General features: G+C 39.5%; 2 protein-coding genes across 6 annotated transcripts in view; one reads left to right on the top strand and one right to left on the bottom strand.

Moving 5' to 3' along the window:
- The window catches only part of RSF1 (remodeling and spacing factor 1), a 158,400-nt gene extending 140,939 nt beyond the window's left edge, over positions 1-17,461 (bottom strand). The window contains exon 1 of the mRNA XM_042904468.1: positions 17,103-17,461. Coding sequence (XP_042760402.1) covers positions 17,103-17,289 — 187 coding nt within the window. The 5' untranslated portion in view covers positions 17,290-17,461. The remainder of the gene's footprint in view (positions 1-17,102) is intronic.
- The window catches only part of AAMDC (adipogenesis associated Mth938 domain containing), a 31,431-nt gene continuing 22,861 nt past the window's right edge, over positions 17,106-25,675 (top strand). The window contains exons 1-2 of one of the 5 annotated variants that reach the window (XM_042904478.1): positions 17,106-17,171; positions 25,067-25,216. In XM_042904478.1, coding sequence (XP_042760412.1) covers positions 25,085-25,216 — 132 coding nt within the window. In that variant the 5' untranslated portion in view covers positions 17,106-17,171; positions 25,067-25,084. Of the gene's footprint in view, positions 17,172-17,546; positions 17,838-17,890; positions 17,956-18,566; positions 18,637-25,066; positions 25,217-25,675 lie in introns of those variants that run through there. The other 4 variants (XM_042904475.1, XM_042904477.1, XM_042904476.1 and 1 more) reach the window with 4 other exon arrangements.

Genomic DNA, 25,675 nt, shown 5'->3' with positions numbered 1-25,675 from the left:
GGAGCCTGCTTCAGATTGTGTCTCCCCCCTCTCTCTGCCCCTCCCATGTTCATGCTCTGTCTCTCAATATTAAATAAACATTTAAAAGTTATAAAAAAAAATTACAATTTGAAAATTTTTAGAAGGAAATACAGATGAGTATCTTATGGCCTCAGAATCATAATGAGAAAGGTTTCTTAAACAAAATATAAAAGTATAAACACTAAAAAAGGATTGACAATGATACCACGCTGAAATTTTGAAGTTTAGTTTAATAAGAGAAAGTATAAAAATAGTATAAGAAATAAGTAGTATTGAGATGTTCACATTGCAAATAAAAATGACAAAGGATTGACATCTGAAATATAATAAGAATTGTGGCAAATCAATAAAAACAGACAATCACAAAGAAAACAGGGGAAAGAGTATAAAAAGGCAATTCACAAAAGCAAAAACTGAATGGCCAAAAAATATGAAAAATCCTCAACTTTATCATGGCAACAATAAGAAACAAATTCACAATCACATTATCAAAAACATAAAACTGTGACAATACCAAGTACTGAATATCTGGATGAAGGGGAACCCTCATGCACTGATGGAGGTATGTAAATTAATAAAGCCACTTTGGAAAATAATCAGGCTATACTATAGCTCAAATAAAGATTTATATACCCTCGCCCCAGCAATTCCAACTTTAGGCAAAGCCACTGGAATGTTTTTTTTTTTAATTTTTTTTTTTAACATTTATTTACTTTTGAGACAGAGAGAGACAGAGCATGAATGGGGGAGGGTCAGAGAGAGAGGGAGACACAGAATCTGAAACAGGCTCCAGGCTCCGAGCTGTCGGCACAGAGCCCAATGCGGGGCTCAAACTCACGGACCGTGAGATCATGACCTGAGCCGAAGTCGGATGCTTAACCGACTGAACCACCCAGGCAGCCCGGAATGTTTATTACAGCATGACTCTTAACAGCATAAGGTAAACATAACATCCACCAATTAAAAAAAAAAAAACACGCACACAGCACTTTTATGTAATAGAATACTATACAACAGTTAAAGTAAATAAAAACAATATAAATCAACATGGATATATTCAAAAACAGTGTTGAGAGAGGGAAAAAAGGAAGTTGCAGAAGAATGAGTACAGTATTCTACTGCTCACATGTAAAGTTTCAAAGCATGTAAATCCATACTATGTAGTTCATGGATATGTAAATATACTCTTTGTATAAAAGTGTTCATGAGAATAATAAACTCTAAATTTCAGGACAGTGGTTGCTTAGGGAATGGAAGAAAGAGAACTAGAACAGGAGTAATACACAGAAGGCTTCAAATAAATCTGTAATTTGAATGTCTTAAAAAGTAAACGCAAAATCAAAGCAACTGAAAGAGAAAGACACATCCTAGAAAATGTCAGACTCCAGGGATTTAAAATAAAATTATAAAAATCTTTCAGGAAGGAAAAGAAGCTCACTTGCAAAGGAAAAAGAGTCAGAATGACAGATTTCTCACTAGCAACAGTGGGTGCTAGAAGAAAAAAGAGCAGTATTGTCAAAGTTTGCAGGGGAGGGATTATTTGAACACTGGAATACCGTGTTTTTTTACATATATATATCTTTTTGAGAGGGAGAGCAACAGAGCACACACACACAAGTGGGGGAGGGGCAGAAGGGGGGGCAGACGGAGGATCCAAAGTGGGCTCTGCACTGACAGCAGAGAACCCAATGCAAGGCTCAAACTCATCAATCCTGAAATCATATGACTTGAGCCAAAGTCAGATGCTTAACTGACTGAGCCACCCAGGTGCTCTGGAATACTGTACTTTAAATGAGTAGTCAGAACAGAGGGCTAAATAAGTATATTTTCGGCCATGCAAGAACTCAAAGTTCACTCGTAGAAATCCTGTTGGAATAAGAATGTACTATAGCAAAAGAATGAATCAAAAAAGAAAAATGTGGGAACCAAAAAAAGTGATGAACAAATAAACTTACTAAAACATATAGCTTAGTTTAAATAATTGCTGAGAGGGGTGCCTGGGTGGCTCAGTGGGTTGAGCGACCAACTCTTGATTTTACCTCAGGTCATGATCCGAGGGTGGCGGATGGAGCCCTGCATCTTAGTAGTGAAGTGTGAGGCAGGCATGGATCTTGCTTAAGACTTTCTCTCTCCCTCTTCCTCCTCCCCTCTCCCCCTCTCTCTAAAATGAAAAATAATAATAATTGCAGAGAAGCATAAAAATAAATGATTGACAATATGGAACTAAATCCCAGGTAATTAAAATATGGCAGGTTGGGTGTGGGACTCAGAGGGTCAGGGAGGGAGCCTGTAAAGATTCTTACATTGCTTGACAATACGTAGTATAAGCAACTTACTATGCTCTAGTATCAACCTTAGAGGAAATGGAGAAAATCTCCCAGTATTAACTTCCTTGTAGATACAAACTGTTTATATTATTGATGATTCTAGCGTAAGAAGTATATGTAATTTCTTTAAGTGGTAACATTTTGTCTTTTAAGACGGTGGAAATATCCCTCACTAATTAAACGGCATAAGATGAGAATTTAATTGTAACTCAAGAAACATTAAGTCTGAGTTACCACTTGGTGTCTAATAGCATGTGTAAGTGGAGAAAGAGTCACTCTGAAAACAGAATTCAACTCAAACATTTCTGCTAGAAGATCTTTCAAGATTAATGAATTACTCATCAACTATCAACCCACACAAACAACACACATTAACTTATGTATTTTTCATCTATAGAATAGATTCAATCCACACTGACATTTCTTTTTCTCTATTTAGAGTGCGATTTCAGTTTATAGAAGGTTCCATTTCTTTCTTTGTGGGTAAGGGGGAACAGAAAAGATGTCCAACAACTATCAAACCTTTATCTGGCAGAACACAGCAATCTCTACAATTACAACAAGTGTTTTTTTGTTTTTTTTTTAATAAATGCAAATGACAGTTACTCAGTTATAGAAAGCTTTACTTATAAGAGAATAAACTGGACACCAATGCCAAGATAGTTTAATAAAGCTAATTTAATTATCTTAAGTCATAAACAACACACTCTAAAAAACCATCCTGACAAAATGTTAAGATGTATATTTAACCTATGTATAGCATATACATGCACAGCAACTTAAATAATTCACAAAAACCAAAAAGAGCCGTAAAATAAGATAGACTGCCATAATCTGTTTATTCAGAATAAGCTTTTAGTAAGCTATAAGAGAAACATGGCTAGTTTTTCAAATAGTGCTCATGTTATTAGAATTCTGATTTTTTATTTTTTTTTTAAAGTTTATCCATTCATTCTGAGAGTGACAGGGAGGGAGGGAGGGAGGGAGGGAGGGAGAGAGTGAGAGAGAGAGAGAGAGAGTGGGGAAGGGGTAAAGAGAGAGAATCCCAAGGAAACTCCACACTGTCAGCCCAGAGCTCGATGTGGGGCTCAATTCCATGAACCATAAGATCATGACCTGAGCTGAAACCAAGAATCAGATGCTTAACTGACTGAGCCACCCAGGTGCCTCTGAATTTTTTTTAAATAGGGAATCACACTTTCCCCCCATAAACCCTGCAGCTTTTCGGCTATTTATTTCTTCAATAAGTGGAACTATTAACTACCTACTCTCTACACCAGAAACCTGGGAACTTCTCTACTGTTTCTTCTCACTCCCCACAGCCATATCTCACCAACAATATAATTGTTGGTGAGTTCATATCTCACCAACAATATAATAACAACCTGTAGCTGAATTCTCCACCCCTCAAGCTGCCCAATGCCTTTCCAACAAGTCAAAAAATTTTAGTTTTAGAAATAAGAATTTCAGGTCACCCCTGGTGAAGACATGAAACAATTCAGAAAAATGGGGCTGGGGATTTAAAAAAATCTTTTTCTTTAATGTTTATTTTTGAGAGGGAGAGAGACAGACAGAATGCGAGCAGGGGAGTAACAGAGAGAGAGGGAGACACAGAATCCAAAGCAGGCTCCAGGCTCTGAGCTGTCAGCGCAGAGGCCATCGTGGGGCTCGAACTCACGAATCACAAGATCATGACCTGAGGTGAAGTTGGATGCTTAACCGACAGAGCCACCCAGGTGCCCCTTTAATTTTTTTTAGTGTTTGTTTATTTTTGAAAGAGAGAGGCAGAGTGTGAGCAAGGGTAGGGCAGAGAAAGAGGGAGACACAGAATTCCAAGCAGCTCCAGGCTCTGAGCTCAGCACAGAGCCCGATGAGGGGCTTGAACTCGTGGACCGCAAGATCATGACCTGAGCCAAAGTCGGATGCTTAACCAACTGAGCCTGCCACCAGGCGCCCCTTAATTTGAAAAGGTCAACAGCAGAAAAGTAATAATGACTTTTCCCTGAGCTATCTTGGGAAAGAGAAAAGAAAAACTGGATCTTAAAACTATACTCTAAGTTTCCTATAAAAAGTAGTAAGAAGATAGAGATTAACACATATGTTCTGGCATGCAGTAAAGACATGGTACAACCATGTAATCCAAGAAAAAAACTGAGAGATTATACAAAGATTTGCCACTTTAGGATTCTAAGGTACTATTATAAACCAAGATGAAGAGGGTCTGGGAGGAAACAACAGAGGAAGGGAGGAAAGGAAGAAAAGAGAAAGGAAAGGAAAGAAAAGGAAGGAAGGAATAGTGTATGGAGGGGGATTCAGTAGTATCTATCTTTACAAGAAATCCCCAAAAGGAAATAGTTACACCCTGACAAATCTCTAGTAAGCAAAAGATGAAAAGAACAACTAAAACACCCATTATTACTAATTTGAAATATGGAACATTTATTCGAACTAACATTTAAGCATCTCCTATATGCTAATTTCTATGATACAAAGTATATAGGGCAAAATGAACTCTTTACAGAATTTAGTCAGTCAGTGACAGGTTGCCTTTATTTAATGTGTTTTTTCCTTTAAATAAAGAAAAATATTGCTAAGGCATTTATAATTCAGTGTCCAAATCCAATTTTTTCACATGGTCTGAAGTTCGTGAACCACAAATCTTTTAGAAACCTAAGGCCTGAAATTAAGTTGCAACTTCCTGTACCCACATTATTTCAGAATTCTATGGCTTTTCTTATGCTCTTCTCTATCTGGAATGCTTATCCATCTCCTATTCAACCATTTAAATTTCCGCAATGACTACAGTGATGCTATGATAGCTGCTGGGCAAAGGTAGGTACTCGCTCATTTATATTCCCAAAGTACCTCCTCTATTACAACAGTTAAACTTCTATATAATTGTTTGCATGACTAGATTCACACAAACATGATCATGCAAACATGACACAAACATATGCTGTCTACAAGACACACATTTTGGAATCAAAGACCCAAGAGGTTAAAAGGATGAAAATGAGGGGCGGCTGGTGGCTCAGTCAGTTGTAAGCATCCGATTTCAGCTCAGGTCATGATCTCATGGTTCATGAGTTTGAGCCTAGCACTGAGCTCTCTGCTCTCAGCGCAGAAAGCATGCTTCAGATCCTCTGTCTTATTCTCTCTCTGCCCCTCACCCCCGCCCTTAAAAATAAGGAAACAAAAGAAAACAAAAAGAAAAATTTTTTAAAAGGGGAGCTCCTGGGTGGCTCAGTCCATTAAGCATCTGTCTTAGGCTCAGGTCATATCTCACGGTTTATGGGTTCGAGCCCACACTGGGCTCTGTGCTGACAGCTCAGAGCCTGGAGCGTGCTTTGGATTCTGTCTCCCTCTCTCTGCCCCTCCCGGGCTTGCATTGTTTTTCTCTCTCAAAAAATAAACATTAAAAAAAAGAGAGAGAGAGAGAGAAGTTCTTAGAAACTTCAGAAAAAAAGAAAAAAAGGATGAAGAAGATACATCACGCAAAGCAGTAACCAGAAGACAGCCCAAGTGGCTCTACTAATACCAGACAAACCAGACTAAAAGACAGAATTTGAAGAAAAGTATCAGGCTAAATAAATGAAAACAGACATTCCTAGCTACACATCAGAATCACTGAAGCCAGGCCCCAAGCCCCAAGGACCCTGAATTTATTGGAGTGTGGTTAAGGCCTGGGCATCAGTATTTTTCAAAAGGATTCCCCAGATGATTCTAATGTGCAGCCAGAAATAGTTAATTAAATCACCTGATTATAATAAAGGTTGAAAACCACTGAGCTAAAAGGAAAAAAATAAGAACGCTTCTTTAATTAGGGTAAATGGAAGTCATAACAGTAGGAGAACGAACCCTGGAGTCTTTTGATGACACACTGCACAAAACGTTACAGCTATAGGAGATGGAGTGTTGATTCAAAAAGATTCAAGAAGAGAATAATTTCCAAATCAGAGAAAGACTAGAGTTGTCCTCCGCAAGACAAACAGGTGTTTGTGTTTGAGGCATTCAACTGTACCTAGGAATTTGTATTTCTTTTAATATATTTCAGTATCCCATTAGAACACTGTATCTTTTATAATAAGGCTTATACTAATAAAATTGGTACTTTTAAAAGTAAAAAAGCATAAATGAGTAGAAAAGCACGCTATGACTCAGAAGCCTAACTATTCAAATCACTACTCAGTGTTCAGACCAAGACCATGGTACTGAAGATCACATTACAATTCTAACTAAGATTGTACCTGAGGGTACAGACAGTATAATGGTAAAGAACTAGGGCTCTGAAGCCAGATTTACTCAGTTTTAAATTCCTACAACAATATGAACTACCTTTGTATCAAACGTTCCTCCATTTTAATAATGTGTGACTTCAGGCAAGTTACTTTACCTCTCTAATACTCAGTTACGTTACCCGTAAAGAGTAAATACCAACTGTACAACAGAGTGGTTGTGAGAATTAAATAATCTTGGTAGAACACTTCACTATAGAGCCTGGCTCACCAGTAAGCTCTAATAACTGTAAAATTATTAATAAAGGCATTTATTTAACCTAGAGAATTGTGGTAGAGCATGTACACTCCAAAGCCCCTCATTTTTGCATTTTTATAATTTATTTTTGTTTTATAAAAGATGGAGAAGATAATTTAGGTTGGAAAGGGAGGTCAAAAATATGGGAAAATTAAAGAAAAAGGATGAGACACAGTTATCATGATGAATCAAACCAGATAAGCATACAAGATAGAGGACTATAAAATGATAAGGCCATGAAAGTAAAAAGACAAGGACAAAACAGTAGATCAGAGTCAAAATTTAAAGGACAAAAAAAATCTCTAAAATGAGGAATGTTATGGAATGTCTGTGTTCAGATGCTGGACCAAGTTAGCAGTACTGGAGATGGCTTCTCCATGATTCTAATAAAGTAAAGCTTGACAGGATTTTAACGGGAATATAAATTAAACTCCACTGTATTTCTTATTAGGCAAAGTTCTCCAGTGTGTTACGATCTTGCTATACTTCAAAACTCCAAACACCAAAAGCAAGCTACAATATGGAATAACTCACTCTTTTTCCTTGAAAGATTTTTAACGTGTAGACACTGAGGAAATAGCAATTATACTTATTTGTAGTCAACTGTGAGGATGCTCAGGACAAAAGGACCAGGAGAAGTATCAGAATAAATTCCCGGACATATCCAGCATTCTAAGCGCTAAAGCTTTATAAACCAACATTCTGCACTTTCCCTGTGAAACTGACTGATGCTCAAGCATGTAATTCCACCCACTACTAAGTAGGGTAATTCTTTAGTATGTTCTCCTCAACCCTCTGTCCCCTGAATAACTCAAGTAAATATTTTTAAGTTCTACCTTCAATAAATACATCCTTTTTCATCTAAGTAGATGGCATCACCATTTTCCCAACCTTATCCTCACCAAGGCCTGGGGATGCTGCCTCCAAATGAGATCTTAAACCAGTCCACCTGGATGAGACTTTGAGGCCATTCTAACAGCAATATTACAACTCTTACCATTACTGCCAATTACTATGTCACTTGGCCCCCATCCCAGCCTTGCCATATGACAATTAGACAGAGGAAGCCATGGCTATCCTTGGAAAAAATTAGTTCAATGTAATATCATCACTCTGTTAACAGAAAAGATTTAAAATACTCACCTAACCTAAAAAGAATAACACTTAAAGAGTTGTGTGTAAAATTAGATAAATAATGAGAAAACTCAAACCCACAATCATCTTTCTTTCTTCACTAGAATAGGGATCAACAAATTTCTTTTTTATTCTGTGAAGGGCCAGGTAACACTTTAGTTTGTGCAAGCTTTATGTTCTTTGCCACAATCACTTGCCTCTGCCACTTTAGTGTGAAAGCAGCCACAATTATGTAAACGAATAAGCATGGATGTGCACCCATAAAGCTTTATTTACAAAACAGACAATGGGCCAGATTTGGCCTACAAGCTATACTTTGCTCACCTTGCATTAGACTATCACAGACTAGGGTGACTAGGTTTTAACTAGGTTTTAACTAATTACATGCATTCATTTTATTTTTTTAAATATATTTAGGTATTTTAATTTTTTATTTTTTTAATGTTTATTTATTTTTGAGGCAGAGACAGAGCATGAACGGGAGAGGGGCAGAGAGAGAAGACACAGAATCTGAAGCAGGCCTGAGGCTGAGTTATCAGCATAGAGCCCGACAAGGGTCTCAAACTCAAGGACCGCAAGATCATGACCTGAGCCGAACTCGGATGCTTAACCTACTGAACCACCCAGGGACCCCATATATTTAGATTTTTTTAAAGTTTATTTATTTATTATGGGAGAGAGACTCAGAGAGCATGAGTGGGGGAGGGACAGAGAAAGGGGGCGGGGGGAGAGAATCCCAACCAGACTCTGCACTGTCAGTCCAGAGCCCAATGTAGGGCTCAAACTCACGAACCAAACTGTGAGATCATGACCTCAGCTGAAGTAAAGAGTTGTACACTTAACCAACTGAGCCACCCAGGCACCCCCATGCATTCATTTTAAATACGATATTACATCTAATGGAACAAGACATGAAATCTGGTTACTTTGAGTGCTAGTGCTAACCAAGATGTCAATTACTTCCGACTAGGAATGGAAAGAATCTCATTCTCATATGTTGGCAAATGTTTATATAAGAGTTATATAAGAGTTAATTCTAAAAAAGTTTTAGAACAGAACATGGTCCTATAATGAGTTGGGAAATAATTATTCATTTCATAAATATTTATTCCTGCCCTCAAGGAGCTTGCAGTCTTGTAGGCAAGGCTGTAAGTGCACAGAAGTTTTATAGGTATTGCTCTATAAAATCTACAAAAGAGTTCACATGGGGTGAGGAGGTGGAAGTGGTTAATTTAATTTGAGAGAGAGAGAAAGCAGGAAAAATTTCACAGATCACCTGGTGATTAATGATTGGTAGGAGTACAGTGAGCAGACAAAGGAAGATGGGGAATACTCAACTCATGCAGAAGACTTTTTAAAAACTTTTTTAAAAAGATATGATTTACATATAACATTATATTAGTTTCAGGTATACAATGTGATTCAATATTTGTATATACTGCAAAATGATCATTGCAACAAACCTAGTTAAGACTCATCAATGCACACAGTTTCAAATTTTTTTCTTCTGATGAGAAATTTTGTGATCTACTCTCTTAGCAACTCTCCAATATACCATACAGTATTATTACATATAGTCAACATACTCTGCATTACATCCCCATGACTTATGTATTTTATAATTGGAAGTTGACCAATTTTGACCACCTTCACCCATTTCACTTCTTGATAAAAGACTACTTTTAAATAATGTTTTTGTTATTACCAAAGAAGTACATAATCATTATATGGAATGTGAAAAGAAAAGAAAAAATAAAAATCTATAATCCTATTACTTAGAAAATGATTAAGATAAACATGTACAAATATAGGCAAAAAGGCATAGTACAGACACAGAGCTAAACAAATTATAAAACAAACTTCACTAAAACATACATCATTACCAAGTGCGCATATTACTTGTCCATATATTTTTTAAAAAACCCAACTTATTGGGGTGCCTGGGTGGCTCACTCAGTTAAGCCTCTGACTCTGGATTTTGGTTCAGGTCATGATCTCACAGTTCATGAAATTTCTCTCCCTCTCTCTCTGCCCCTCCCCCAATCACGTGTGAGTGACTCTCTCTCAAAATAAATAAACTTAAAAAGAATATTAAAAAAAAACCTATTGTTTCACTGTCTATTTTTGCTGGTAAACTGTAACCTCCATAAAAACAAGGATCTTATCTTTTTCATTAATGTATCCCCAGGATATAAATGTGCCTGGTACATAGTAGGTAATCAATTAACATTTGTTGAAAGAACAAATCCTTTTTAAAATGAAGCCCCAGATTACTCTCTCAAGCAATATTTGTTACTGTAAAAACTCTAACACACACACAAAAAATAGAAAACACCCTGATACCCTTTATAATGTGATCCACCATACAGAAAAACAAAACAAAAAGTACCAAGGCATAATATTTTAAAAGAGAGACAAAGAAAATTTTCTTAAATCAGGAACACACATAAATATCTCCCTTACTGAATATATGGCTCAGGTTAAAACGTACTTTGGGTCTGAGTTGTTCTTACTTTTCCACACTGCATAAAATTGTCATAGAGATATTTTTAGTCTATTAATTTATAGACTAGTATTCATAGACTATTACTCCACTTGCTAAAAACTCAGAGAAAAAATTTAGCCTTTGAATGGTAATTGTAAGTCCAACTCAACTGAGCTACTTCTTACTAGATTAGAAAATCCTTAACAGAAAGCCCATGTTTAATTAGTGTTTTTTTAAAAATAATCCACACCATGTTTACTATACTTAGCATATAGCAGATACTCAATACATATATTAATAGCTAAATGCTTACCTTTCAAACAGAGATTTTAAAACACAGATAAATTTCAAAAGAAATTTCTCAGCAATTAAAAAACAAGCAAGTCAGTCTGTACAACAAGCCCAACTTAGCCAGAAAAATCCTCTGTCCCTATCATCTCCAGTACTGGGACAAGCCAAGAACCTCCACAACTTTTGGATACCTCAACTCTGTGACATACCAAAAATGATGGAGAATATACTTCTCTCTTTCCTTCTAATAAATGTCTAAAGAACATTTCTTTATTCAAAAGTGGAAGAGCCAAACCAGAGCCATTTTCAACCCAAACAGGTTCCGATTCCAGCGATGCTACCACCAATGGTCTACTACTGCTGACCCATGCAACTTGTGGCACGTGCATCTGATGAGATCTTTTGCTTAAAGCAATAGATGGTGGCTCCAGTTATGGTAAAGTCATATTTCTACTTTGTATAGTTCATCTAAAAACAACTGTCACACAATTCAATTAGCACTAGTAGGAGTTACAGTCACAATCCAGTTGTATATAAAAGGTATATTCTTTTGTACTTAACATTTGACTGTAAAAGCTGTATGAAGAATCATTTAAAAATGCAAAAAAAACCAAACTGAATCTAAAACTGCCCTAGTCGGGCGCCTGGGTGGGTCAGTCAGTTAAGCATCTGACTTCGGCTCAGGTCATGAGCTCACGGTTTATGAGTTCGAGCCCTGCATGGGGCTCTCTGCTGTCAGTGCAGACAGAGCCCACTTTAAATCTTCTTTCTCCCTCTCTCTCTCTCTCTCTCTGCCCCTCCCCCCTCTCAAAAATAAGCATTAAAAATAAAATAAAATGGCTCTTATAAAAATCTCGAAAAAAATCAAACCAAAAACAAAGGATCCAACTTACTTAATACCATACAAATAACTCAGTTCAACCACAGAACTATGGGAATCATAACACATTACCCACATATACTTTAATAGACTGATATTAGATATATATAACTTTTCAACCAATACATATACAAAAACTATCTTTAAAGAATGAAAAAGTACATTTCCCTCTTCAAAAAGAATGTCCTCTGAAGGAGAGGAAAGACACTTGGGAGCCTTGAGTGTTGGTAATCCCACAAAGTCAATGTCCACTTTTACTTGTATCCATACCTCCTGATAATCCACTTTCAGTCAGGAGGAAGCTAGGGAATGTCCATATAGAGCACAGAATTAGGAGGGCAAAAGTAGATTGTGAGTGTATGGGGATAAAACAACACCTTCAGGGATACCTGGCTGACTGAGTTGGTTGGTGGAGCATGCAATGCTTGGTCTTGCAGTTATGAGTTCAGGGCCCAAGTTGAGTATAGAGATTACTTAAAAAAATAAATTAAAAAAAAAAAAAAAGGGCACCTGGGTGGCTCAGTTGGTTAAGCAATGACTTCAGCTCAGGTCATGATCTCACATTTCGTTGAGTCCGAGCCCCACACTGGGCTAACACACAGCGCAGTCTGCTTGGGATTCTCTCTCTCCCTCTCTCTCTGCCACTACCCCACTTGCACTCTCTCCCAGTCTCTCAAAAATAAATAAATAAACTTTATAAACACATATGGGGTGGGGCACCTGGGTGGCTCAGACGGTTGAGCATCCAACTTCAGCTCAGGTCATTATCTCACAGTTCATGAGTTCACGCCCCATATCAGGCTCACTGTCAGCCTGTCAGCGCAGAGCCGGCTTTGGATCCTCTGTCCCCCTCTGTCTGCCCCTCCCCCACTTGCACTCTCCCTAAAATAAATATTAAACACACACACACACACACACACACACACACACACACACACACAGTACCTGGATGGCTCAGTCAATTAAGCCTCTGACATTGGCTCAGGTGATGATCTCATGGTTCATAAGTTTGAGCCTCACGATGGGCTCTGGGCTGACAGCCAGGAGCCTGGAACCTGCTTCCAATTCTCCGTCTCCCTCTTCCTGACCCTGCCCTGCTTGCATGCACACGTGCTCTCTCTCTCAAAAATAAAATAAACATTTAAACACACACACACACATCCCTTCAGTTAGTACACCCTTTTCCTATTCTAACTAACATCAACGAGAAATCTAAATTTTTCTCCCCACAAGTTTCAACCTACAAGTGGACTTCTTTTTTTTTTTAAGTTTATTTATTTTTGAGAGGAGACACAGAGTGCAAGCAGGGGAGGGACAGAGAGAGTGGGAGACACAGATCCGAAACAGGCTCCAGGCACTGAGCTGTCAGCACAGAGCCTGATGCGGTGCTCAAACCCATGAACCATGAGATCATGACCTGAGCTGAGGTTGGATGCTTAACCGACTGAGACACCCAGGCGTCCCTGAACTTTTAACAGAATAGTCTGAAGAGCACCAATGGTTGGCTATATACACATGAAATCAATCTGTGCTCCTTGGTTTTCTTCCTGCAAAATAAAGTCAAAATGGATATAGTACTCCTTCCTAGCCCCCAAACTCAATGAAAGTCTCTAGAGCACAGGTTCCCAAGCTCTCTAGGTTCATGACACCCTCAGTATTTCACTAATTTTTTTCACAGCAACACTAAACCAAGAAATACTAACAGTTCCACTTACCAAGTTGTTAGCAGCAATTTGAAAAACTAATCTACTTTAGCTGAAATTTTTTTTTTTTACTTCATTCCAAAATAATCACACTTACTTACACAATGCATATTATGGTTGGGCAATGAACAACTTGTTAAACCTTGGAATCAAATCGGACACTGCTATCCTGATATCCTATTCCTCACTGATTTTCATGCAGTTACATTTTGTCACAGCAACCCCCCAAAACCCAACTTTACAAAGATACATCACCCAAAGGAATATAGCATAATCTAATGTTCAAATCAGGAGTTATGTCAAGTAGTAGTTTACCTGGCAACCAACAGATGTCAAATACTGCTGCATCTTCCTTGAAAATTTAAACTACCACATGGTGCCTCTATAAATTGGTGGCAATACCCTGGAGTATTTTAGTGCAACCTGGGAAATATGGCCCTATGGCAAGGTATTCTGTAATTTTCTGGCTTTGGACTCAGACCTAGGTTAGAAATCAGATTCTACCAATAACTATATAATCTTGGGCACTGGGCAGTGGAATCAAACTCCTGAACCTTAGTTCTATGCCTGCCCAACAGGAGTAATAGTACCAACCTCAGAGAATAGTTGTGAGGAATGAGATGATGTCTGCACATAGTAAATGCTCAATAAATGCTACTTATTATTATATCATTCCAACTTAAACCAAATTTAATCATTAACTCTCTGGAGGATAAAGGAAGCTTTCTAAACTAAAGCCACAATGTCAAATAAAAACTTAGGAACAAATTTTTCGGGAAAAGACCAAAAAGTGCTTAAACAAGGACAATATAGAGAACTACAAACTCCTCCAAAGGATGTCATCACGTTGCTATACCTATCACAAAAAATGATGAGGTGAAAAGTCTTAAACTGGCAACTCAAAAGAATATACTTTCAAAAGCACCTTTTAAAGGATAAGCACACTAGAAAAAACAAAGAATTTTATAAACTAGGATTCTTTATGTAACATTAAGAATGGTCTTTTAAAAATAGTTAAATTTTACACACAGCAAAACTCATTTGATTATAACAAAGACTTTCCCCCAAGAGTATAATAGCTCACACCCCTATTCTCACAACGTACTAGAATTTAACATTTTAATTCAAAATACACTTGTAGATCTTCTCTCTCATAAACATCTTTAATAAAATTTGTAATACAAGAATACTTCAAGTGCTTAGTTTATGAAAGGATTTTTGAAATATTTCATTTAATCCTGAGAAAATTATCTCTATTTACTGAAGAGACGAGGTCCATCAAAATTAAGTAATTTGCCCTACAACTTATATATTACTGTTCAGTGCGAAAACCCATGTCTTTTAACTTTTTCTAGTATACCACAACTCCTTCATAAAAAGACTCAGTTCAAATCTTGTTAGTTTGGCCAGTGTTGTTTTATCCAACTGTTACAAGTAGGTTAACCATCATCAAAGGCCTGAAAATCTTTTCCCTGCACAGTAATGGCATTTCACCTATAAGACTTTTCATTTGCCAAGCATCTTGAACTGTATAACATTAATTAATAATTATTCTTAGGTAACATTATGACAAGATCTATTATTATAGATTTAACTATACCAATGGTAATGAAGTGGCTGAGCCCACTGGTACAATTTCTCAGCCCAGAATATTTCTCATTTTTCATTTAGTACATGGCCCATTGTTCAATTCTAGATAGAAAGGTAAGATGAAGTAGTAAACTGACCCTGATATTTTTTCTTCTATAACTAACAAGCCAAATGCAGTGGCCAAAATACTTAAAAGGAATGGAAGGCAAGCAAACTTGTATGCCACCCAGAATGCAATGCCATCACAGGTCTATGCCTGCCTTTCATCTTGGTCCAAGAAAATTCCAAAAACAATCTGCCAGCAATTCTTTCCCCAAATTCCCAAATTTCTCCCAGATACATACATTACTATCATTTCCAACAGTATCCTAAAAGCAACTAAGGCATTCTATTTCAGTGACTACTTCTCTAAAACCTGAATATAACTACAATTTCATAATAAAATACCTATATTGGGGAGCTTAACTTCTAAAGAAATTCTGCAGGAAGTCTTTATACAATGTAACTTATCACACTCTTATTCCATACTACATAAAAAAAACTACCTTTTTATATGCCAGAGTTTAAGGGTAAATTTGGGCAGGTAAGAAGGGATATGTGCCTGTACCATAAACGCTGTATTAATTTGAGTCTTTGGTAGTCATAACATCATTTTCTCTACAGCTAATATTTTGAAAAACTTCACACTCGGACCCTTCCTGGCAATGTAAATAAGATTGTTAGCAGAAACTTCTTCATTTCCATGGAGAATTGAAGAGCAACCTTGCTTTCTTAGAAAGGAAACAGCTATCTGTCTTATACAATACCCCGTCCACTTTAGCCACCTAATACGGACCAAAAAAAAGGTCTGGAAAACGTCTCTTTTCCAGCCAAGGGCTGTTCCCAGATAAAGGCAATGCTTAGCATACAGAGAGAAAACAAAACAAAACAAAAAAACCTTCTCTGAGGGAAGAAATACGCCAAGGAAGGAGAGCCATGGATCAGAAATAAATAAGGGGTGAGTGTACGCGCTCAGTGTAAGGGCCGGAGGCAGCAGGCACAGAGCTGAGATGCTCCAGCGAAACAACCAGCAGCAGCAGCAGGAAGTTTCAATGGGGCCGGGCAGAGCATGCGCCCTGCACCCGCGCGGTGGCCTTATGTGGAAGGAGCACCACTTGCGAACACCAATAATAGACCAGCAGCACCAGAGAGAGAAACATGAGCAACAAGCACCTTCTTCAACTGTTTCCCCCTTCGTCTGAGCCCCTCCTCCAGCCTACATACTAACCACCCCACCCCACCCTGCAAATGGGAGGGCGACTTCTTCCCCTAAGCCCCGCTGCCAAGATGAAGGGGGAAGGGATTAGAAAAGTGGGGAGATGCTTTTCTATTATTTGGGGGGAGGTGGGGAGAAGGAGGAGGAAAACTATGGGGGAGGAAAAATTAACCCTCTAACCTCCAAAGTGGAGAGATGCTGCCGACTTCGACCCCCAAAGCGAGAATGGAGGAGACCCTCTCCCATGGGGGAGGAGCAAACCTCCCTACTCTGAGGAAGGAGTTTTGGGGGTTAAACTGGCCCTCGAGGGGAAAGGAAGAGAGACGCGAGCCGACTCTCTCGGGGGAGTTCCCACTAGAGGGAGGGAGAGCTGAAGTGTCCGCTGGCCCCCGCCCACCCAGGTGGAGGGAGAGAAAGGGGCGCCCCGAGAAGATGAGCCCAGCCTCCCCCGAGATGGTCGGGTGGATGGTGGGAGGAGGGGAAGGAGCAAGGCAAGGGAGGAGGAGAAAAGCGCAAAGCTGGCCGGAACCTGCGCTCCCCTTCCCCCGCCACCCAGGGGGAGAAGGGGTGGAGGACCGGCCCCTGCCGCCGGGGAGCAGTCCCAGGGGCCGCCGATCAGCACAATGACCCCTCCACGCCCCCAGCCCACATCTAGCCCGCGACGCCCCCACCTCCGCTCGGCGCCAGGCCCGGTGGCCCTAGGGGGTCTCTGCCCCGCCTCCCCACTGCTCAAGACCCTGGGGGCTGGGCGGAGAGGCCAGGCCGGGCGGAGCTGCGCCCCAGGGGAAGGACAGAGCCGCGGAGGCCCGGGATATCCGTGAACAGCGGAGAGAAGGAGCGTGCCAGGGCCGCTTCCCGCCGGGCGTTCGGGCCCCTTGCTTACCTTCTCCACTGCCGACGTCCGGCGGCGGCGCCTGCAGCACCCGCTCCAGCTCAGGGAACGGCAACTCAGGCAGGTCGAGCAGCGGCCCGTAGCGCTCCAAGAAGGAGCAGACTACGGCGAAGTTGGGGCACGAACCCGGGCAGCCCGGAGGAGCCATCGCGGCCGCCGCTGCTGCCGCCGCCGCCATTTTGAACTGGAGGATGGAGGAGGAGGCGATGGGGGGGGTGGAGGGAGTTAGGTGCCGAGGAATGGCAGGGCAGCTTTGCAGACAACAGGAGGCGCTAGTGAGTAGGCTCTCCTGCGGATCCGAGCGTCTCAGGCACGGCGCCGCGATCCCACAATACAACGGCTGCTCGGAGCAGTCGAGAACCCAACCAGACGAGGGAAAGAGAGGCGCTCTGTGCCTTTCACTTTCCGCCCTCTTTCCGCCCCCTTCCCTCCCTCTTCCTCGCCCCTCCCACTTTGGGTTTGCCACAGCCTCGTGTGACAGGGGGAATGAAAACAAGGGAAGCGGGGCAGGGAGGAGGACTGGAAGCTTGAAGAGGCGGGACTTTTTAGGAGTGGTGGCCAATAGTCTTGGAGGGGGCGGGGCTTCTGGCGACGACTGGCTGAAAGGCTTTTTCGGGGCGGGGCGAGTGGGGGGAGCTCTTAGCCGAGAGGGCCTGAACCAACCAAGGTGAGAGGTAAAGCGCGGAGCGGTGTGGGATCGCAACTCTCGTGGAGAGGCGACGTTGGGTGAGTTTTGTGGGAGCTCCGGGATCTAAAACCCGGCCATCAGATGGTGGGGGAAGTTTAGGAGAGTGAATAAGAAGCAGAAAAAGAGGAGAATCGAAAAGCACGGTTCTGGGAGAAGGTTGGAAAGGGGAAAGGCTGAGAAGTGCTCTTAATTAGGGATTGGGGTGAGACCTTTGTAAGAAGTGCCTGCGAAGCTTTGCTGAAGGGTATTGCTGTCTGCTGGGGCACAAGTATCGTAGCTATACTGAAAAACAGGGTCTGAGGGCTCTGGGGGACGAGGACCTGAGGGACGAGGACCTGAGGGAATGAGGCTCTGCGGGGATCACCTAGCTGAGGAATTGGGGCCCTGCAAGGAGATCAGGGTCTTGAAGGGACCAGGCTCTTCAGGCTGACCAAGGTGTGAGGGGACAGGGCCCTGCTGTGGTTGCCAGGGTGTGAGGGGAAGGGACTCTTGAGGCACAAAGATCTTATAGGGGACCAGGGTCAGTTGGTGGGCTAGGACTCCACTAAGAAAACGGACAGGATAGCGACTTGGTGCAAGAGCAAAAACTTTGTTAGAAGACAAGGTTCAGTTTCATTGGGGGCAGCAGTGATCATTCTCCCACAAAGAATCTCAGAAAACTATCAATCTTGCAAAGTAGAATGTGCAGCTTGGAATGTAACGGTGCGTTATGGTTAGGAGCCTGAACTTTGGAAGTCAGCCAGACTTGGGTCCTAACAGAACTGCTTCAGGACATTACAGAAGATTCTTCATTTCTTTGAACCTCTGTGAAGTGGGGGTAATAAATGTACTTAAATGGTAGGATTTTACTAGGTATTCACAGTAAATTGACTAGCGCAATCCCTGGCACATTCATTATAACTATTTTTAAAACATTAGTTGCTATTATTGAACAAAGGAATTTCTAAAATTTAGATTGAATTCAGCCATAATTTATATAGTCTACTACTTTGAGCCAGAATTTTCAGCGTGCATTTAAAACTTACATAGTACCTTTTTAAAAAGAATTTGAAACAAAGTATAATATAATAAAATAATAATATAATAAATATATATATATTATATATATTATAATATATATTATATTATATTTATTATAATAAATATAATATAATAAAATAATAATAAACAAAGTATAATACAAAGTAAAATAGGACAATTTATGATGAAAGGAAGGTAAAGATAAACAGTACAGGCAAATAATTATATTGGGAACAGAAAATGCTTACAATTATTGAATTTCTGTGTTTCTAGGGGAAAAAAAGCACAATGCTCTACATCATTCTCATTATCTAAAGAAAAATATTCATTTTTGTCAAGGGAGGAAAAATAAATCTAGATTGTAAGTTCAATGTGTAACCTACAATACTGACTCCTAATCCTGAATAATACACAAACTCTTTTTAAAGGGAAAAATGTTTTTTTGAAATTTCTCAAATACTCTTGAAAATTACATTTTAGGAAATACTGCTGTGAAAAATTAAAGTCAACACAACAGTGTGACTATACTTCATGCCACTGAAGTATACTCTTAAAAATTATTGAAAAGGGGGGTGCCTGGGTAGCTCAGCCCATTGAACATCTGACCTGATCTCAGCTGACTCTTTTTTTTATCTTTTTTAATTTAAAGATTTTTTTTAAGTTTATTTATTTTGAAAGAAAGAGAGCATGCAAATGGGGGAGAGGGGCCGGGGAGAGGGGGAGAGAGAGAGAATCCCAAGCAGGCTCCATACCATCAGTGTGGAGCCTGATGCGGGGCTCAAATTCACCAACCATGAGATCATGACCTGGGTTGAAACCAAGATGTTCAACCAACTGAGCCACTCAGGCTCCCCTTTTCAAAATTTTTTAAAGTTTATTTATGGGGGTGGGAGGTGGGGAGAAGAGCGTTTGTGGGGGAGGGGCATAGAGAGAGGGAGAGAGAATCCCAAGCAGGTTCCACGATGAGAGTCCAGAGATGGACACAGGGCTAGATCCCACGAACCACAAGCTCATGGCCTGAGCCAAAATAAAGAGCTGGAAGCTCAACCTACTGAGCTACCGGCACCTCTCTCAGCTGACTCTTGATCTCAGCTCAGGTCATGATCTCAGGGTGTGAGTTCAGGCATCAGGTTGGACTCCATGCTGGGCTTATGAAGCCCACTTAAGAAAAAAAAATGGTTAAAGGGGTAAATTTTATTTTATGTATATTTTGCCACAATGAAAAAATAAAAAACAAAAAAGAAAGTCTTACTTTAGGAAAACGTTTATAGTTGTGACTTATCATAGCAAAAGAAAAGTTTTTATTTAATGTATAGTAAAATACGTTTTTTAAGTAATACTGCTTAAACACAAATTGAAATTAAAACATATTGGTAGAACTTTCAGATACATCTATGTATCTCTAGACCTGGGGATCTGAAGACCCCATTTTAAGAAAAATCTGACCTAGAACACATCTTTAACAACAGTTTTGCAGAAAGAGACAAAAATTTTGATAAGGTCATTACTTAATTGACCTTAAATAAAAAGTCCACTCCCATCTTGATGTAGCCAGTGCACATGCTGCCCTCATTATTTATTTTGAATATAGCCCTAGCCTATAGCAATATTTTTTAAACACTGGGTCATGACCCATAGTTTTAAAATCAATGTGGTGGATCAAGACCAGAATTACATTAAAAATGAAAAAGAATAAAAATAGAACAGTGCTAAAAAAATAGAACAGAAAATAGTGTATCATCTATAGTAAGGATAAGTATAAGCATATTGCAAGAAATATTTGTGAAATATGTATGTTTGCCGGCGTGTATTATGACATAAAATGTATTTGTTGCTGTGGTTTAGACAAAGAGTTTGAAACACATTCCCTTACCTTTACATGTGGAGGAAAATAAATGAATGAATGTCTGGATGAATGAACAAATGGGATCTTTATCACTTGATTATGACAAAGGAAATAGATATTATTGGGTAAAATTCCTGCTTTAATATCACACTCCTAGATGACATCTAAGCATGAATACAGTAGCTATCGTATATTTTTCATTCAGTAAAATTGTATATGTCATGCACACCAATTTTCTAAATACCAAGCAGAACTAGGTTGCAAAAGTATTTCTTTAGTACTCTTAAGATGATATTCGGATATCTGGTGAATCATTAAAATAAATTGTGTCAAAATACTTTAATTTGCAAGTAAAAGACAAACAGGCTTAAACATAAAGGAAATTTATTACCTTACATAACTGAAAAGACCAGTGGTAGGTCATGCTTGAGGTATGGTCTAATCAGGTGGTAAGTCTGTTTCTCAGTATTTCTCTCTGTTTAGTCTTCCTATTCATGGGTTGAATTTTCAGACCGATTTCCCTCATAGTACTAGCAGTTTCAAGGTACTTTTCTATATTCTATACATCCCAGCCTCAATATCTCAGAAGCTCCCCAAAAAAGTCCCCAAACTGACACTGATTGGTCCATCTCAGCTCTCACATTCAACCATGAGCCAGTGTGCCCAGTATAGAAAGTGAAAGTAGAATGTACTGAATGCATTAGCCTAGGTCAATGCTTCATTCCTACAGCAAGATATACAAAGGTCAGTGCTTCATTCCTAAAGCTAGAGGTTTATCAAAACCACAAGGAATCAATACATCAAGAGCCCTAATACACAAGATGCAAAAACTGACAGAATTGGAAGGAGAAATAGAGGAATTCAACAATACTACTTGGAAACTTCAATACTCTACTTTCTTTTTATTATTATTATTATTTAAGTTTATTTTTGAGAGAGAGATAGAACATGAATGGTGGAGGGGAAAAGAGAGAGGGAAATACAATTTGAAACAGGCTCCAGGCTCCAAGCTGTCAGCACAGACCCCAGCATGGGGCTCGAACTCACGAACTGCAAGATCATAACCTGAGCCAAAGTTGGACACTTAACCCACTGAGCCACCCAGGTGCCCCAATTCTCCACTTTCAGTAATGGTCATCTAGGACAACTGAGCAGACTGTAAACAAAGAAATTTACTTGAAAAACACAACAAAATAACTAGAGTTAACAAACATCTATGGATACTGCATAACAATAGCTGAATACACATTTTTCTCAAGTACACATGGAAAATTCTCCAAGATAAACCATGTGCTAGGGCATAAAAAAGAAGTCTCAACAAATTTAAGCATGGTGAAATTATGCCAAACATGTTCTCCAAACATGCAATTTAGCCAGAATAAAAAACAGAAGAAAATTTGGAAAATTAATTTGTATATGGATGTTAAGTGACACACACCCAAATAACCAATTGTTCAAAGAAGAAATCATAAAATTAGAAAATACTTTGAGATAAATAAAAATGAAAACAAAAAAACCCCAAAACTTAGGGGATACACCTAAAACACTACGTAAAGAGAAATACGCTATATGTAAATGCCTATATTTAAGAAGATGATTTCAGAAGCTCCTGGGTGGCTCAGTGGGTTATGAGTCAGGTCATAATCGACTTCAGCTCAGGTCATGATCTCTAGGTTCTTGCATTCGAGTTTTGCGTTGGGCTCTGTGCTGACAGCTCAGAGCCTGGAACCTACTTCAGATTCTGTGTCTGTCTGTCTGTCTGTCTGTCTGTCTCTCTCTCTCTCCCCCTCCCCCCTCCCCTGCTCACGCTCTCTCTCAAAAAAATAAACATTAAAAAAATTTTTTAAAGATTATTTCAAATCAATAATCTAAGTTTCCATCTTTATAAAACTGGAAAACAGCAAACTAAACACAAAATAAATAGGAGGAAGGAAATGATAAAGATTAGCATAGATCTTCATGAAAGAGAGAATAGAAAAATAGAGAAAAGCAACAAATCCAAAAATTGATTCTTTGAAAATAACTACAAAATTGACAAGTCTTTAGCTAGACTGGCAAAGATGAAAACAGAAAAGTCAAGTAACTGAAATGAACAAGGGGACATAACTACAGTAATTTTTAAAAAGGATTATAAAGGAATATTATAAATAACTGTTTGCCAGCAAATTAGATAATCTAAGTGAAATGAATAGAACAATACAAACTACTGAAACTCAAAAAACAGTAGAAAATCTGAATGGAATTATAACTAGTAAAAAGATTGAATTAGGAATTTGAACCCTACCACACACCCCCCCCAAAAAGATCAAGAAAGACACCAAGAGTTCTAATGCACAAAGAAAAGGCCATGTGAAGACAAAGTAAGGAGAAATCCATCTGCAAGCCAGGAGAGAGGTGTCACCAGAAATCAACCCTGTTGGCACCTTGATCTTGGACTTCCAGCCTCCAGACTGAGAAAATAAATTTCTGTTTTTTAAGCCACTCAGTTTGTGGTATTTTGTTATGGAAGTTCTAGCCAACTAACACAGAAGTCTTTTTCAATACTCCTAGCAATTCATTATACTTCCCTTATACCAATTTTCAAAAGTTACTTAATATTTTTAATTTTTTTTTAATGCTTATTTATTCCTGAAAGACAGAGCATGAATGGGGGAGGGGCAGAGCGAGAGAGGGACACAGAATCTGAAGCAGGCCCCAGGCTCTGAGCCATAGGCACAGAGCCCAATGCAGGGCTTGAACTCACGAGCCGCGAGATCATGACCTGACCCAAGTCAGACGCCCAACAGACTGAGCCACCCAGATGCTCCAAAACTGAATATTTTAGAATACATTGTTGGAAGCCTAGGTTCTGATGTTCCCCCTGCCCATTATTGTTCTTTGTGCTTAGTCACTTGCTTAGACTAAATCTGTAAATTCGGTCTCTCATGCAATGTGTGTCCACTGAAATCTGTTTTTAATTTTTATTCATTTATTTTATTTTTTTAGTATATTTATTTTGAGAGAGAGAGAGAGAAAGAGAGAGAGGATCCCAAGCAGACTCCATGCTGCCAGTGCAGAGCCTGATGGGGGGCTTGAGCTCATGAACTGTGAGAACATGACCTGAGGGGAAACCAAGAGTCAGACACTTAACCGACTGAACCACCCAGACTCCCCTATTCATTTTTTTTAAGTTTATTTATTTTTTTAGTAATCTCTGCACCCAATGTGGGGCTCGAACTCATGATCTCAAGATCAAGAATCGCATGCTCTTCCAATTGAACCAGCCAGGTGCTCCTTAATTTCTTTTCCAGTTTTTATTTTTAAGTTCGGCTTCCTACATAGCTTAGTATTCAGTCAAAGAAAGACTGTGTTCAAACAACTCAAGCCAGTAAGAATTTCACTCTACTGGTGGGTCAGTGTGTGCACTGGGGAGTACCTTCAATGTTCATGTTGTTTTCATGTCTCGCCTGGCTTTTACTTTGTTCTAAGTGCTCTTGTGCTTTCTTGCTTCTTTATTTTGCATGTGCTGTTGGTTCCACTGGCCCAGAATGTTTGCATGATTTAGGCCTACTCAGTTTGTGTCTTTGATACACATACTCACAGCAATTGGTCCACTCCAGATATGTGGAGAGCTCATCAAGCCCCCTATAGCTATGTGAGCTCTGAGAAATTCCTGTTAAATCCCTGCCTACTCTGCAAATCCATTGCTTGCCCCAAACACTCACAGTAGCAAGGAAGCAGAGCCACCTGCCATCCATGTTTGCTTGCTTGCCGCTGAGCTCACCAGTTTAACTTCTAATGCTCTAAATCAATCAAGCCTCCTCTGGCCAAAGCAGCAAGTCTGTTGTTGGTTTTCATGTTCTGCCTCAACCAAGGTGAACCTCTGTGCCAACAGAACTGATGTGGGGACATGACAGTAATCCCAGGCAGGAACAGCAAGCCATGTTATTGATCTCTGAAATACAGTGGCTTTCATAAATTAGCACTTTGCAGCTTGTAGTATGCCTTTATTATTATTTCTAGAGTGCCAAGTTACTAGTTTGAAAGACTTGTACAGCTTTATACTTACTTTTTGGGGAGACGATGTGTCAACCTCCTTACTCCATCATGCTGAAGTAAATCTTTTAATTTTATCTCTCAAAAAATATCGAGAATTCCACCCAGAGTCTTAGTAATGTAGTATCTAGTTTCCATGGTTAAATGATTCAGGATCCCAAGAATAACATTTTACTTTTTAGACCTCTAGAGAAGAAGTGACAACCACATAAATGACAAAGTTAACTCACAGCGGACCAGGGTTTCCTGTATTTTGTATATAGTATTATATTTTAGAATACATTTTTGTATGTAGACTAGCTCCTGTGTTTTGGAGTTGTTTTCAACCTTCATAACTTATTTGACATATTTTTCTTTTAATTTCAGAGTTCAGTTAAGTTCCTTATGTCCTCCCCTGAAATTGCTTCCCTATCATGGGGGCAAATGAAAGTACAAGGCTCTACTAAAACCTATAAGGACTGCAAAGTGTGGCCAGGGGGAAGTCGGGCTTGGGACTGGAGAGAAACAGGAACTGAGGTAAGCTATGAGTGTGTGGTTGACACTGCATGAGGCTGACCAAATGATTTCCAACCTCCTAAGCCATAATGACCAAGTGAAAAGTAACTATTCCTCTCTCTCTGTCTCTCTCTCTCCCTCTCCCTTTCCCTCTCCCTGGCCTTCTCCCTCCTCCTCTCACTTCCCCACCCAGAGATATAACTCAGGTACCATTAACTCACCCTTTTAAATTATGCAATTCAATGGACTTTCTATTGTCATACACTTGTACAGTACTTACCACTACTAATTCCAGAATATACTTACCACCCCAAAAGGAAACCTCATAACCATTAGCAGTCACTTCTCTTTCCTCCCCCCATCTCCTACAACTACTAATCTACTTTTTTTTTGTTTTTAAGATTTTATTTTTTTAAGTAATCTCTACACCCAACTTGGGACTCAAACTCACGACCCCAAGATCAAGAGTCACATGCTCTA

The sequence above is a fragment of the Panthera leo genome, chromosome D1 (assembly GCF_018350215.1).
Source record: "Panthera leo isolate Ple1 chromosome D1, P.leo_Ple1_pat1.1, whole genome shotgun sequence".
Classification (NCBI taxonomy): Eukaryota; Metazoa; Chordata; class Mammalia; order Carnivora; family Felidae; genus Panthera; species Panthera leo.
Note: the sequence above shows the minus strand (reverse complement) of the source record. Positions and strands in the feature narration are given on the sequence as shown.